This window comes from Cetorhinus maximus, chromosome 15, assembly GCF_964194155.1.
Source record: "Cetorhinus maximus chromosome 15, sCetMax3.hap1.1, whole genome shotgun sequence".
NCBI lineage: Eukaryota > Metazoa > Chordata > Chondrichthyes > Lamniformes > Cetorhinidae > Cetorhinus > Cetorhinus maximus.
In genome coordinates this window covers 25704528-25721186 of record NC_135893.1, presented here as the reverse complement: position 1 = coordinate 25721186, position 16659 = coordinate 25704528, and the positions used below count along the sequence as shown (strand labels likewise).

Sequence of the window (16659 nt, the reverse complement as noted above, 5' to 3'; positions counted from 1 at the left end):
AGGAATTAAGCTACTGGCATTGACCTGTCGCTCTGTCCATTCCTGTTAACTGATTTACCGAATTGCCCATCTGAAGGAATGAGGTCAACCATCAGTTGTTCTACGTGAATCTTCATAGATCTATCTGAAAATCAGGATGCCCTTAAAAATGTCACCCTACCCATAGTGCAACGCCCACCTTTGAAAAGTACACCTCCCATATAAGAGCTGCTGGCCATTTTTAAGTGGCAACAGGCAACTGGCCCGTCATATTTTTCACCCACCCAAATGGCAAGCTGACTCTAAGCAGCACATTTGTGGAATCATAGAGTGATTAAGCACAGAAGGAGGCCGATCATCCCATTGTGTCTGTTCTGGATATTTGAAAGAGCTATCCAATTAGTCCAGTTCCCCTGCTCTTTCCCCATTACCTTCTCCAAACATTTTTTAAAGCTTATATTGAATCTGCTTCCACCAGCCTTTTCAAGCAGTGCATTCCACATCACAACAACTCGCTGCTCCTTTCCTCATGTCCACTCACTTTCTCATGGCAACTCTGGCTCTTTTGCCAATTGCCTTAAATCTGAGCCCTCTAGTTATGGAACCTTCTGCCTCTGGAAACTGGCTCTCCTCACTTATTCTATCAAAACCCTTCACGATTTTCAACACCTCCATCAAACCTCCCCTTAACCTTCCCTCCTCTGTTAAGTGGAGAACAACTCCACTTTCGTTAGCCTCTCCACGTAACGTAACTAGTGCTGGCAGCTCGTCGCTTTTATTTAAGTGAAGCCCGACCACAAAAATCAATCAAGCCTCTCCGCGGTACCATTGGGTGGGCGGAACAGTCGCCCGTCCATCACCCTCCTGACCTGCAGCGGAGGTGAAAATCAACGAGAATGCAAAATTGAGAGTGATGCCCTTTTTAGGTGAAAAGCAGGTTGGAGTCCCTCATCAGAGAAGCGCCAGGGAATTTTGCCCATCTCAAACAGATTGAAGATCTCATCTGCACTTTGCTGATATCTGCTTCACTGTGAGAAATATCCTAGCAGGCAGCTGAATGTGTATAGAATCCTGTATTCGAATGAACCAGCTTTAGCCACCCATTCCCCAGATTACCTAGAATGAAGGCAGGGAAATGGAGTTCAGATACAGATCAGCCATGATCCAATTACATGGGAAAATGGGAGCATAGGAGCAGGAGGAGGCCATTTAACCTCTCGAGCCTGCTCCACCATTCAATGAGATCATGGCCGATCTCTCCACTAACCCCATACCACTTACCTTTGCCCCATGTCCCTTCATTCATTTAGTTAACAAAAATCTATTATTCTCAGGTTTAAAATTAACAATTGATCTAACATCAATTGCAATTTATGGAAGAGAGTTGCAAATGTCCATCACCTTTTGTGTGTAGCAGTGTTTCCTAATTTCACTCCTCAAAGGTCTAGCTCCAATTTATAGACTAAGCCCCCTTATCCAAAACCCCCTGACCAGTGAAAATAGTTTTTCTCTCTATCTACCCTATCTATTCTGAATACCTTGAAAGCTTTGATCAAACAACCTCTTAACCTTCTAAATTCCAGGGAATACAACCTGAGTTTTAACCCTTGCAGTCCAGGTATCATCTGGGGTAAATCTCTACTACACTTACTCCATGGCCAATATATCCTTCCCAATGTGTAGTGTGTAAAATGGGTCGCAATACTCCAGGTGTGGCCTGACTAGGGCTTTGAGTAGCTGAAATATGACTTATGTTTTGTATTCTAGTATTCTAGTCTTCTAGATATCGATTTTGAGATTGGTAGATTTCCATATAGTGAAGACATCAAGGGATACAGGGATAGTGCAGGAAAACAGCATTGAGGTAGAAGATCAGCTATGATCTAATTGAATGGCAGTGCAGGCTTGAGGGGCCGAATGGCCTACTCCTGCTCCTATTTCCTATTCCTATGTTCCTAGATAAAGGCCAACATTCCATTAGTCTTTTGGAGAAAGTGTTGAGTGGCTGAATAGCCTACTCCTGTTCCTACACCCAAGCAAATTTAAGACAAGCTCAATGAGCGTCACCGACCTCAACTAGAAAAACAAAATATTTTTTAATATTTTCATTTTTACCAACAGATGCATATATCTTATTAATTAATATAGTACATCATAATGTGCAACTTCATATTTAAGTAAAAACACTTCTTCCTTGCAAATGAAAAATTTAGGAAAAAATGAATGTTCATTTGGTGTCTGCTCCTTGCTATTAGTTATCCTCTTCATCATCATCATCGCCTTCCTTGAATAATCCCAGTCTCTGGAAGCACTGAACAATATTGGCCAAGAAGAAGCTTGTTGTAATGGCAGTGATGGAGACACAAACCCCAGAGAAAAAGATAATCAGGTAGTCTGTCAGAGTCAGTGAGAATTCGCACTCAATGAAGCTGTTGTCAGATAACTCGCTGAGTGTAATCTTCCTCATATCCCTGGGCAAGGAACACTGGATGGCAGCAAAGCCTTGAAGAAGTGAACATAGATATTTTTAGATAGCAAGCAAAATGTCAGCAACTCAGTCCCATTAAACTGGCCCCCAATCCCTTGTCCCTCCAGAAGTGCCCTGGTGGATGTATCTGGGTCCCATCCAGGTTTCCTGGCACTCCCCCCACCGAGATTTTACTGGGCTTGCATCAAAACAATCACAGAATTTCCACCCTTGTAGAAGAAGAAATTAGAACCAACCCCCCACCCCCTCCCCATCACCTCCCCCGAGAAGTGGGAAATTGGCACTTGTCACTTTAATTGGCCAAGAAAGTGTGAAACCATCCGAGGAAGGGATATAATAGGGATCAAAAACAGAAAATGCTGGAAAAACTCAGCAGGTCTGGCAGCATCTGTGGAGAGAGAAATAGAGTTAAGGTTTTGAGTCCACATGACCCTTCTTCATAGGATAATAAGGATGGTTGGTTCATATAATAGGGATGGTTGGTTTGTATAATAGGGATGGTTGGTAACATTCAGCATCTAACCAACTGTCATCTTGGTAAATTGATGATCAGGTTTCCACATGAAGGTTGATAGAAATAGTAAGCTTGACTAGTGTTTAGCATCCAGGCCACTCTGCATTGTTTGGGGTATATACACACAGCCCTATGCAGTTCTCCAGAGATTCTTACTGCCCATTGCTGGTAAAGGGGCACTGAGGGTATAACTCAAATCAGTAAACTCTGTTAAAAGCAAAATATTGCGGATGCTGGAAATCTGAAATAAGAACAGAAAATGCTGGAAAAACTCAGCGGGTCTGACAGCATCTGTGGAGAGAGAAACAGAGTTAACATTTTGAATCTGTATGATGCTTCTTCAGAGCTAAAGAGAAGTAGAAATGTGATGAAATTTATACTGTTTAATGGGAGTGGAGCAGGTGAAGCTGGATAGAAGGCCAGTGACAGGTGGGGGCTAAGGAGAGATTGACAAAGATGTCATGGACAAAAAGACAAAGGGAGTGTTAATGGTAGTGGTAAGGGCTAAAGGAGGTGCTGATAGTGGCATAAAGGTAAGAAAGCAGAATGTGATAATAGTAGAACAAGGGTCAGCGCTCTGTGAAAGAACAACATGGAACAAGTAACAGATGTCCCTATTGGGGGTGGGGTGGGGGGAAGGGAGCAGTGTTTGGGGAAAAAGGATGGAAAAAGGGGATTAAACAATGAATAAATGAATAAAAATGAAAATAAGTGGATAAAAAATAAAAATATTTTTTTAAAAAGGGGATGAAGCCCAACCCAAACTGAAGGAACTGCACCTCATCTTCTGATTAGACACTTTACAGTCTTCCGGACTTTACACTGACTTGAACAACTTGAGACCGTGAACTTTCTCCTCTACCTTCACCCTTTTTTTAATCCCCTTTTTAAAAAAAAGGTATTTTTATTTTTGTAACTACTTATTTTCATTTTTGTTCAGTAATTAATTGTTTTATCCCCTTTTTTATCCCTTTTTCATCCTTTTCCCCCAAACACTGTCCCCTCCCCCTACCCTACCCCCAGTAGGGATATCTGTTACTTGTTCTATGTTGTCCTTTCTCAGGGTGCTTACCCTTGTTCTGCTATTATCACATTCTGCTTTCTTACCTTTATGCCACTATCAACACCTCCTTTAGCCCTTACCATTACCATTAACACTCCCTTTGTCTTTTTGTCCATGGCATTTTTATCAATCTTTCCTTAGCTCCCACCTATCGCTGACCTTCCTTCCAGCTTCACCTGCTCCACCCCCCTTAAACAGCATAAATTTTATAACATTTCTACTTCTCTTTAGCTCTGAAGGATCACACAGACTCGAAACATTAACTCTATTTCTCTCTCCACAAATGCTGTCAGACCCACTGAGCTTTTCCGGCATTTCCTGTCAGTAAACTCTGCATTGTCCTGCAGAGGTACCTCTCTCACATCTGTGCCAGGAGCACAACATCATCATTAAAGTGATCACAAAATTCATTGTCTCTGGGTAAATATATTTGAGGCTTCAATTGCTTCTGGAGAATATGAACAGTGAGAAAAGTAAGTGGGAATAATGAATGGCACAGGTACTGGGAAAACTTCTGTCCATTGACAGCTGTACATGAAGGGGTTAAAGACATCTCATTCAGTGAAAGCAGAGCTGCCAACAAGTGTTGACTGATCGTTAATTGAGTCTACTTCTGATATTTTCCAATGTGAATACAAAGCATGGGGTTAGGAGAATCACATTCAATGGAAAAATAAACCAGTGCTTTGTTTCCAACATAAGATGCTCCAAACACCTGCAACATCGAGACAGGAAAGAAGTATTTTCATTGACTAACTCTGTCACCTAGTCTTAGACCATTGTTGGTGATCTGTCAACGGTAGCTACAGTTTTAATGATTAGTTAAATGAATACACCTAACAGTGAGGCTCCCTGGCTACAGACCCAGGTTAAGAATTCTTGGAGCTCTGAGGTACCTTCAGGGCCCCTCCGCACCCCTGCACACCTTAACCCCGTCCCACTGCCACCCACCCCCCACAATATATGTAACCAAATATAGAAAAGAGAGATTTTGAGACACTACCTTTTGTGGTTTGCTGCTCTATCTTACCTCCTGCTACAGAGTTTAATCTGAACATCACCATTCTCAGTTTAACCTGTTAACAGTCAGCACACTTACATTAACATGCTTCATTTAAAGTGAGATGGCAGAAAATTGTGTCCTACTAAGCAATACATAAGCTATATCCACTTTTTCACAGGCATGACACATTGAGTCCCAGGTTGTTGCTTGCTGCAGTGCCTGGGAGATGACTGGGTCTCATATTTGGCCCCTTAGGCCCCTAGGCATACATCTCATAGGACACTGGGCATTCTTCCTGTAGGCCCATGCATTAATCCACTTGTGCTTGAATTGTTTAGCGAATGACTGCGATGCTTGGTTTAGTATAGACTGATATGGTTCACCATGGCCCATGCTGAGTTAGTAGGAGCGTGAGAGAATGGAAAAATGAGCCAGTATTGCCAATCCTGACGGCTATTCTGTGACAACCAGAATATGCTAGTGGGCGGGCATTACATGTGGAAAAGAGTAGGCATGGATTCGATGTCCATACATGGCAAAGCAACCAACCCTCATGGGCCGGGTGTCACACAAAAGAAACGTTCACTTGGGCCAGTGGGCAACCTGACCCCAGCATGAGTCAGTGCCCTGAGGAGAGGCAAGGAAAAGACTGCAGGGAAGAAAGTGCTTTACAAAAGAGTTTTCATTTATGTAGGAACAGTAGGAGGCCACTCAGCCCCTCAAACTTGCTCTGCCATTCAGTTGGATTATGGCTGAACTGTATCTTAACTCCCATCTGTGTGCCTCGGTTCTGTATCCCTTAACACCCTAACCTAACAAAAATCTCTCAGTCTCAATTGTGACACTTTCAACCTCAAAAGCTTTTTGGGGAAAGAGAGTTCCAGATTTCCACTACCCTTTGGTGTGGATTTTATATTCCCCTCACTGGCAGATTTGAAGGTGGAGGAGCAGGCAAAATCCAGCAGGTGGCCTTCCTGCTGCCGACCAGCTCAGCAACCCCTCCCCCCTTCCCCCACCCTTCACCTCACCCCCTAGAACCAGCGTAGCCTGCCTGCCCATGAGCCTATTGAGGTCTTAACCGGCCAATTAATGGCCACTTACGGGTCACATCCCACCCACCGGTATTTACCCACGGTGGTGGATATAGTTCTATAGTGCCTTTCGTAAGAACATTAAAAAATAAGCACAGCTGTAGTTATGCAGGCTGGACCAGGCCAGGGGGGGTGTCCTCCTTTGCAAGTTCTCTTGGCCCATCGGAGGCACGCCCCCTTCAAGGTCATTCCCCCCACCTCCGCCCCACCTTGCCCCCTGGCTTCTTGAACCCAACCCCCACCTACTCAACCCCTTGTTGAGGCCCCTGGCCCAGACTTACCTGAGCTTCTCGGCGTGGAGGGGCTGCCTATAGTTCCAGCAGAGACACCAGTGGGACTACACAGCTGTTGGCCATCCGATTGGTCAGCAGCTCTCTAAGGCAGGGCTTCCTCCCGTGATGGGACTTAAGTCTTGCTTTCAATCAATTAACACTGCTCCCAACGTTAATTTGCTGTGGGGCAGCGACCAGGGTCATGAGGGGTTTCCTTCTAACCCCACCCCCGACTTTTTAACTGGGGCTGGTGGAGGGGGGGTTGGGGGGGGGGGGGGGGGGGGGCGGGGGGGCGGCTGAGGGAGAGGGTGGGCAGGACCGTGGGGCCTATAGCATCCAGCTCTTTGTATGAGGAAATGCTTCCAGACATCATGCCTGAACAGCCTAGCTCTAAACTTAAGGCTATGTCCTCTTGTTCTGGTCTCCAGCCCCCTGCCCCCAAACAAGCAGAAATGGTTAAATCCTTAATTAATTCCTTTAATCATCTTGGAACCACAATTATACCTACTTATATCATATCCACAGGACATGGCAGAGCACCAAAGCCATTGACATTTTAAATACAATCACTGTTGTTATGTAGGCAAACATGGCTGCCAATTGCACATAGCAAGATGTCACAAACAGCAAATATAATGAAAAATGAGTGCACCTATATTTTGTTGGTGGTTGCATATTGACTAGGAGAGCTCCCCGATTATCCTCAAACAGTGACAAGATTTTGTTTTTATGTCTACCTGAATTGGTCCAAATTTCACGTCTCATCCAAAGGACAGCACTTCTGACAACGCAGCACTCCCTCAGTACTGCACTGAGGTATCAATCTAAACTAGGTGATTGGCCCCACAACCCTCTAGCACAGAGAAAAAGAGTGCTACCAAATGCAGCAAGTAGAACATTTTTTGACAACGGTATTTTCCCCAGCCCTTTACATTGTTTCTGTGGAGTTTTCAATGGTTCGCAGTCTTATTTAGGAGGTCACAAGATGGCGGGTTAGGGATACGGAATACTGGAGTATGAGGAACACTGTTCTAAAGGTAAGGCCACAGCCCATTGCTGGAGCAATGTAGAGGGAGCTTGACACTACATGTGGCTGTCTGGCGGTGCATCCCTCCCCATTCACATCTCACTTCCCCCCTCCCAACCCCACATCCTTCTATGTCCATCCTTGGATAAAACCCTCCCCCACACCACTTCCAAAGGCATCTAGCCTTAGACCCTTCATTCACCTCAACATTCCTGCTCAATCACATCCTCACTGCCACAATGAATACCCTGGTCTCACTAAAACAGTTTCTCTCTCTCACAATGGTCATTCCCCCTTGGTACAGCCCTCATCTCTGCTCCATTAACTCTCAGGGACGCAGACCTGAATGGTTGTGGCAGACAACTGGTTTAGCCATTCATCGCCAGATCTAGCTGGACCACATAAAGCACTACTGGGTGCTGCTGTCCTCTGCCAAAACTATTCATTATTCCAGGACCATCCTTAACGCCTCTCCCTTGCCTCTTCCAACCTCATCACCGGTAAGATTGAGACCATCCATTCAGCTGCCTCTGTGACTTCCCTCCCTTCCCCTAGCCCACAAAGCCAAATTTCCCTGAAAAACTTGCATCTCTCCCTCTCATTTCTCTCTTATCTCTCCTCGTGGCCTCCACGAATGCAACTTGTCCATGAGATTAACCTCCTGCTCCTTTGACCCTATTCTCATCAAACTGCTGACCATCCAACTTTTGCTTCCTGGCCCCCACGTTAGCCGACATTGTTTACGATTTCTTCCCAACTATTGCCCATCTCCCCATCAAATCTGCCATCATCATGCATCTTCTCAAGAAGACCCACTCTGTCCTTGCAAGTTACTGCCCTATCTTCAACCTCCCTTTTCTCTCCGAAGTCCCTGAATGTGGAGCTACCTCCCAAATCTGTGCCCATCTTTTCTGGGACTGCCCAATCACAGCTGTGCTACACCTCCTAAAATCACAATGACACCCGTACATAACTATAACTGTGGTAAACTACCTCTCCTATCTTTCTCAACCTTTCTGCTCACTTTACCATAGTTGATTAACTGGATGGGACTGCACCCGCCTCATCCCATTCCTATTCATCCAGACATACCCAGAGAATCACCTGCAGTGGCTTCTCCTCCTGCTCCTGTACCATTACCTCTGGAGTCCCCCATTGATCTATTCTAGCCTCGCTCCTACTTCTCATGTACATGCTGCAGCATCACTCAAAAGCACAGATTCAGGTTCCACATGTACACTGATGGCACCCAACTCACTCTCACTGCCACCTCACTCCTTCACTGCCTCTGATTTGTCAGGTTGCTTGTCTGACATCCAGTCCTGGATGATTTTTTTTTATTATTCATTTATGGGATGTGGGCTTCGCTGGCTGGGCCAGCATTTATTGCCCATCCCTAGTTGCCATTGAGAAGATGGTGCTGAGCTGCCTTCTTGAACCACTGCAGTCCATGTGATGTAGATACACCCACAGAGCTGTTAGGCAGGGAATTCCAGGATTTTGACCCAGCGACAATGAAGGAGCGGCACAATTTCTTCCAACTAAATATTGAGAAGACTGAAGACATTGTCTTTGTACCTGCCGTAAACTCCACTTCCCAGCCATCAACTCCATCCCTCTCCTTGGCAATTATCTGAGGCTGAGCGAGGCTGTTCACACCTTTGTGTCCTACTTGACCCGAGAGGAGCTCCTGACGCCAGACCAGCTCCACAATACTGTATCATCTTCCTTTGCCCTGTCTCAGCTCATCTGCTGCTGAAATCCACCTCCATGCTTTTGTTAGCTCTAAACTTGACTATTTTAATGCTGTCCTGATCGGCCTCTCATCTTCCATTCTCCACAGAAACATGAGCTCATCCAGGACTGTACTGCTTGTATTCTAACTTATACCAAGTCCTGTTCATCCCTGTGCTCGCTGACCTTCAATAGCTTCCTGTCGCGCCATGCCTCGATGTAAAAATTTTCATTCTTGTTTGCAAGACCTTCCATGGTCGCGTCTGTCTATCATTGTAACTTCCTCCAGCTCTACAACATCCCTGAGATGCATGCATCCAATTACAGCCTCTTGGGCATCCCTAATTTTAATCACTCTACAATTGATGGCCAAACCTTCAGTATCCAAAGCCTTGACCTCTGGAGTTCCCTCTCTGTCTCTCTCTATCTCTCTCTGCTCCTTTCAGACGCACCTTAAAACTTATCCCTTTAACCAATCTCTTGGTCACTCGTCCTAATATCTCCTTATATGACAAGGTGTCAAGTTTTGTTTGATAATGCTCCTGTGAAGCGCATCAAAGCTATATAAATGCAAGTTGTTTTGACGTATACGTTGTCAACAGTGGATGTCTGAAATTGGAAATCCTCACATCTCTCGACCCAACACCTCTCACCTTCAACAACACAAAAAAGTAATAATAAAGTCATTTATCTCCTTATTGAGTGTCCTGTCAGAATATATACACCCTTGTGGACACTCTCATGGAGTTAATTGACCCTATTTTCACTCATCCAAGCATCAATCCATTAACTGTTCCACTAAACGTGTCAGTCTAATGTCTCATTATTTATTAACTTCTGTTGTCTAGGCAAGATAAATGTTCTCTTGCTGCCTTACTGCACTTTGTTATTGGAAATATTAAACCACTCATTCTGTACTTTATTTTAGGCTGCTGTTTTTCTGCTTTCCAGGAGCACTTACAAACTGGTGAGCAAAAGGCCACTCACACTGCCTGACACCTCAGCTAGTTAGAACAGCGAGTCACTGAGCCACACAGACTGAGAGAGTCCAGGGTTTGCTCCCTGTCCTGGTTTGGGTTAACTAGTCCCACCACAGGGCAGCAGCCGGACTGCAAATGGCCTCAGCATTCCAGGGTTCCTGCTCCTGATCGCTAAGCAGTAAATTCCTGCTAGAAAAATGTGGATGCCAGGTGACTGCAGGATTGTGACACAATGGTTCCCTTGGGGGCTGCAATTGGTCTTTGGTGAAAGTGTGAGCGAATAGGCAGCCCTTTTAATATCTACCTGACACTCCTTTCTACTGAATTCAGGGGCAGTGTAAATCTGGTGGGCAGTTCACCAACAGCCTGGATTGCACCGTTAATATGGCAATCACCTTGTTAAAACCAATTGCTAGTTAAACAGGTGATGGGCATTGATTATCCCATCTAAATAGAATAAAAAAGATACAGCTGGAACACTGTGTGGAAGCTACTTGGAAGTCAGTAGAACTGAGGAGTTGTCTTGAAAATAAACCAGCTTGAACCAAAAGACCAGCCTGGATTAATTCTTCCACCACAACCTCTTATTGTAAGTAACACACACTACTGCCATGGATCAATTTTACCCCCTTTAACTCTCTAACTCCCTCACTTAATTCTAAAGTTCCCGCATCAGTAGCCATTACCAATAAGAAGACTGCAATCCACACGCCATTTTAGGGATTGCCCCCTGTTCCAATGTTAGCCCATCTCAGAACATCCAGAGGTAACCATGGGGCAGAATTTGATACCCTGCCCCATGGTGGGGGCAACATTTAATTGGGCTGGAGGGTGGCAGGTGGGAAAGCCGCTGCCTTCCTGCCTTTGCCCCTATTAAGTCCGGGGTCGGAAGGCTCATGAGATGGCCCTCCTGCCCCACTGACAATTTAGGCCCCTAAACGGCCAATCAATGCCCACTTAAGGGCCTCATCCCACAGCCGCTGGCAGCGGTGGGCAGGGGTCTCACCTGTCGGGGTTGCTTGCAGGCTTCCGGGGGGGGTGGGAGTTCCTCATTCAAAGGCACTCAGCACCTGATCGAGGGACCTGGCATCGGGAGGGGGCAGCTTGCTTCGAGCCAATCCCCTCCCCCGCTCTCCGACAACCCCTACCCGAGGACCATCTCGCCACCACACACCTGTGGCTGGGTCCCTCAGCGATCCTGGGCCTTGGGTGGGTGCATTACTGGATGCAGCAGCCACTGTCCCGTTGGCGCTGCTGAGCGACCACAGCCACCCACTGACTGGCTGGTAGCTCTCAGGGGGTGGGATTTCCTGCCCAGTTAAGTGCTGGCACATAATTCAGTTGGCATTTCCAAAAGGAAGTGACACGGAGCTTTCGCTGGCACTCCAGCGAGCCGGGATACCCCCGTGCCTCCATTAAATACCTTCCCCGTGTTACCTAAACATCCTCAATTATTGCTGCCCTTCAAACCTCTCCTGATGTTCCTAGTTAAATGTACCCACATTTTTTCATGAGAACATCATTGCTTTTATGGGAAGGACGTGAGTAGGCTGAAAGATTGGACAGTGAGGGAAAGCACTGAACTGGGATGAGCGGAATTGCTCATTACAAACAGAAATGGTTTAACAATCAGGAACCACAAGTGCCCCCTATACTCTTATCCAGATTGACATCTATTTAAAATAAAAATACTTCCCATTCAATTTTCTCTGCTGCTCCCCTGTAAGCACTGGGCTGTTGTTCCACGGGCCCTAGCCATTCTCTGCTATCTCACCCAAATGCCCATTCTTCATGTTTGTGTCTAGACAGTGAGCATCAGCAGGCTGGTCAACTGGGGACTGCATCACAATTAGCCAGATCCTGCTCTTACCCCACACCCACACATCCACACACTTTCCAGACGGATACTGGTTAACAATCAGGAGCAAGAGCTCTGGCTGATGGCCCCCTCCTTAATCATGTACAGTTGAGGGCAATTCCACTGACCTTCTTGTATGTGTAACTGCTGACTGGTACTGTACCCCAACAGGAGCCGGTGCCCCTGGATTGTTGAGGGGGGATGGGGAGAAGGCCAATGTTCACATACATGTATATTAATAAAAGCAAAATCCTGTGGATACTGAAAATCTGAAATAAAAACAGAAAAACTCAGCAAGACTGGCAGTATCTCTCTCCACATACATGCACACTGCTGGCTAGGGTCACCAAAGAGCAAGAAAGAAAGGGCAAAAAACTTTAAGACCAGGACATCAGGGACCTGGCATCCTACTATTTTTTTAATTCTTTCATGGGCCGTGGGCATCACTGGCAAAGCCAGCATTTATTGCCTATCCCTAACTGCCCTTGAACTTCAACTTCAGTGACTTGCTAGGCCATTCAGGGGGCGGGTAAGAGGCAGTAGGGCCGTAACCAAGCCCCATTGCTGTGGGTCCAGAATCACACATCAATCAGACCAGATAAGGACGGCAGATTTCCTTCCCTAAAGAGCACAGTGAACCAGATGGGTTTTTACAACAGTCGATGATAGCTGTCATCCTCACTATTACTGAAGCTAGCTTTATATTCCAGATTTATTAAAGTTGAATTCCACCAGCTGCTGTGGCCGGATTGAACCCATGTCCCCAGAGCATTAGCCTGGGCCTCTGGATTACTTGTTCAGTGACATTAACCATTATGCCACCATCTCCCCAAATATTATCCAAATTCAGAAAAAAAGTGTTAAATTTTAACCCTTTCTCTCACCTCATCATAAAGATCTAGAGAAGGCAATGGAGCTGCTACCCTCAGCAATGTTGTCAAACTGGGTATTTACTTTTTGAAATGAGTCGAAGGCCTCCAAGGCTGCATTCAGAAGTTAAGGGTACACCATTGGCTTAGTTGCTAAGGGCACAGTGTGAGCTTTGCGGATAAATTGGAACCTCCTTCAAAGCCTGGAGATGCTGTGATACATTTCCATGGATATTGGTCGACGTCCTGAAGCCATTTTCACCAGTGAGATGAAGCCGGCTGAGTAACTGTGGGAGGCATCACAACTGAGCCTGACTCTGCCCTCACCCAACGTTCACATGGACACACACACACACACACCCAGCAGGAGTCCTCACCCAAAGTTCACACACACACATACACACACACAGCCACACCGCCCCCCCAACACACACACACACACACACACCCAGCAGGAGTCCTCACCCAATGTTCACACACACACACACACACATACACACAGCCACACACACACAACAGAAGTCCTCATCCAATGTTCAGACACACACACACAGACGCACAGCCACACACACACACAGCCACACACACACACACAACAGAAGTCCTCATCCAATGTTCACACACACACACACACGCCCACACCCACACCCACACACACACACAACCCCACACACACACACACACCCAACAGGAGTAAGTGAATAATCATCAGGAACCCTGGCTAACACCCCACACCCCCTCCCCCTCCCTCCCACCACCACCAGTCCAGAGGTGCTGAGGCCAAAGGGAGCAGCCCTACTGCCAAGCTAGCTCCAAACCAGTTAACTCAGCAGAGAATTGGTACCTAACCACAGCCTCTGACTAAGCTACTCAATCCTGAACTGTAACCAGGCTGTCTGGGGGCCCTCAATGTCAGGAACTTGGACTGGTAAAGTTAATGGGAGCTCAGTTTCCATTCTTCTTAACCCCACACCTCGCCCACAAAGACAGACAGAGACAGACACCATTACTGTCAATATTTCTTTCAAAAACCATTTCAAATAATAACCTGATTTCCACCATTCTGATGCTTTAGTATGTATTAATCTCTTCAGATTACTTTTCCTTACTTTACCTGCCCCAATGCTATGGATGAGTTCATATATCAATTAATGTGATCTATTTTTTCTCCCCTCCTTGCCGAGATGCTGCAGGCTCCTGACTGGGTGACTGGAGCATGGGCTTTACAACAACCAGAAGTGCCCCTCACCCTCTGCTTTCGCATGCTCCTTCATCCTGGGGCAGTCTAGATGGTGACATTTCTCCCACCAGCAAGTCATCCTAATCTGACTGGAGTTCTCACCTGGGGAAGTCACAGATTCAGGCAGGAGACGGCGACTAGGAGCAGGGACCAGCTGCCCAGTTTTACCCTGGTCTCGCCTCTGGAAACACTGGGAATGTAGCATGTCCCTACCTGTGGTGAATGACCAAGTTTTTAATCTGGAGCGTGGCTTCTCTACAATGCTTCGCTTTGCTGTAGGCACTTTTGGGGTTGGGGGGTGGTCAAAAAAATATATATATATCCCATCAGATCTTCATTACTGAGAGATGCTTGTTTAAATCTGACCCTGTAGCGGTGAGATGGGAACACTAACCTGCAGGAAGAATATCGGCGTTGTCCCTGAGCCAGAGGAAGAGGTTAGCGAATGTACAGTTGCAGAGCCAGGGATTGCCCTCCAGCCTCACAGTGCGAAGGGACGGTAAGGAGCTGAGGGTCGTGACACTCAGGGCCTCCAGCGCGTTGTCGTTGAGCTCCAGAACCTGGAGGAGGTCCAAGCTCTGGAAAGCTTCCTCGTCTACCTGCCCCAGGTAGGGGTTGTTGCCCAGGCGTAACATAATCAGCCTGTGCGCTGAGCTGAACGCCCCCGAGCTCAACTGGGAGAAGTTGTTGTGCCTCAAGTCTAAGTAGATTAGCTTGGTGGTGCTGAAGGTCCCTTTAGCGATGGAGGAGAGGGAATTATTGCTGAGGTCCAGGTACACCAGGTCTCCGTAGTACATGAAGAAATCAGTCGGGATCGCCTGGATTTGGTTGTTGCTTAACAGAATCTTCCTGATAACCAGAGGGAAAGCCCCAGTGGGCAGGTCGGAGAGTCCCAAGTCCCTGCAGTCTATGGTGTGGGTGTCCTTACAGGCACAGCCTTCGGGGCAAGTTGAACCCAGGGGCAGGAAGAGGACCAGAGGCAGCAGCCAGAGAGGAGGGCATGAGGGCATGGCAGAGGAGACTGGAATCTTGGCTGCTGTGGCGGCAGAGACATGCTGAGGGAATGCAGGGACTGCACAGCTGTGCATGGTGTTTAGAGAGATCGAATAGCAGAGCTTAGATCAGATAGCACCAGGAGGGAGAGCTAGAGGGAGGAGGGGACTGGGAGGCACCGTCAGGAGAATTGGAACGGTAAATCTAATCGATCTTCCCGTTGTATTAACACATTCTAACATCCCAGCTTTATAACAGATGCGTTACAGACTGCAACCACTTTATTAATATGCAGCATGGTTACTGTAGGGTTTTGCATTATGGTATGTCTATCATAACTAATCATGGTTATTAACGAGATTTTTTTTGAAAAAAAAAACTTGCATTTATATAGCGCCTTTCACAACTTCAGGACATCCCCAAGCGCTTTACAAGCATTGTTACTTTTGTAATGTGGGAAGCGCGGCAGCGAACGTGTGCACAGCAAGATCCCACAAACAGGATCATGACAAGGAGCAGGTTAACCTGTTTTAGTGCTGTTGATTGAGGGATACATATTGGCTAAGGGAAAAGATGCAAACAAAATAAAAGCAAAGCCACTGCCTGTTGTAGCATTAGTAAGCAACAATTTGCATTTACATATTAGAAAGGCGCTGTTTAACATGGCTTGGGTAGACTGGGTGTGGAGCGTGAACATTGACCCGAAAGGAGGAGGGATTTGGAAAGATGACTCAAGTTATAGTCAAAGAGAATTGGGCAGATCCCCAATTTTGGCTTTGGTGCTGCGTTAGTCAAGTCAGCCAGTCTCACCAGTTGGTGTGCTACAGTTGGCCTCAGTGCCTCTAGCCCAGTGAGGGCAAAGAAAAATCAACCAGAGTTTCATTTCTGATTGGAAACAAGTGACTCCTGCTGGAGAGTACGTGAGTGGATTTCTGATCAAAACAGCCCACCTTGGTCACTGTACACTATCATATGTAAAGAAATACTGGCACCATATAATTTCCCATTTGAATTCCCTTAACATGGAGTCATTGTCATGGGTTAAGTAGCAGTTATTTCCATACAACAGAGTCCCCCAAATAACCATGAGGTGAATGATCTGTGAATCAATTTAATTTGATGGGATTGTTTGAGGAATGTTGGTCAGGACTTTAGGGGAACTCTCCGATTCCATGGCATCTGCCTGAGCTGTACAGGCAGGGCCTTGGTTTATCATTTCAGGCACTATCTCCCACAATGAACTAGGGCATCCAATCACGGAACATGCTCACCACCTCAAGTGGTGCTTGAACCCACAACCTTCAATGTCAGAGAGGACAGTGTTACTAACTGAACCAAGCAGACAGTTACTGGTGAGGAGGGTGGTAACGAGTTGGCAGTGCCCATGGAATCACCAAGAAACAAAATGATCAAGGCTGTTTAAAATGTGTACTTTCTAGTTGTGCTGTTATTTTCCTTATAAATAAGGAGCTGATTATTAATCAGTTATCTATTATTTATTAGAGTCAAGGATCAGTCTTTTATTTAGAGTCTTAATACTGATAATTA

General features: G+C 46.2%; 1 protein-coding gene across 1 annotated transcript; it reads right to left on the bottom strand.

Moving 5' to 3' along the window:
• Positions 1-1904: 1904 nt before the first annotated feature.
• On the bottom strand, positions 1905-15128 carry LOC144691193 (leucine-rich repeat-containing protein 38-like). The gene is made up of 2 exons (XM_078559255.1): positions 14513-15128; positions 1905-2481 (listed from the first exon to the last, which is right to left on the bottom strand). The coding sequence occupies exons 1-2, from the start codon at positions 15126-15128 to the stop codon at positions 2231-2233; spliced, it is 867 nt and encodes a 288-aa protein (XP_078415381.1). The 3' UTR covers positions 1905-2230.
• Positions 15129-16659: the final 1531 nt, after the last annotated feature.

Excerpts from the sequence above, each read along its gene's own strand:
- LOC144691193 (XM_078559255.1), bottom strand. The coding sequence starts at position 15,128 with ATGCCCTCATGCCCTCCTCTCTGGCTGCTGCCTCTGGTCCTCTTCCTG. Across the intron at positions 2,482-14,512 it reads CGCCGATATTCTTCCTGCAG|GCTTTGCTGCCATCCAGTGT; the intron begins GTTAGTGTTCCC and ends CACTTCTTCAAG.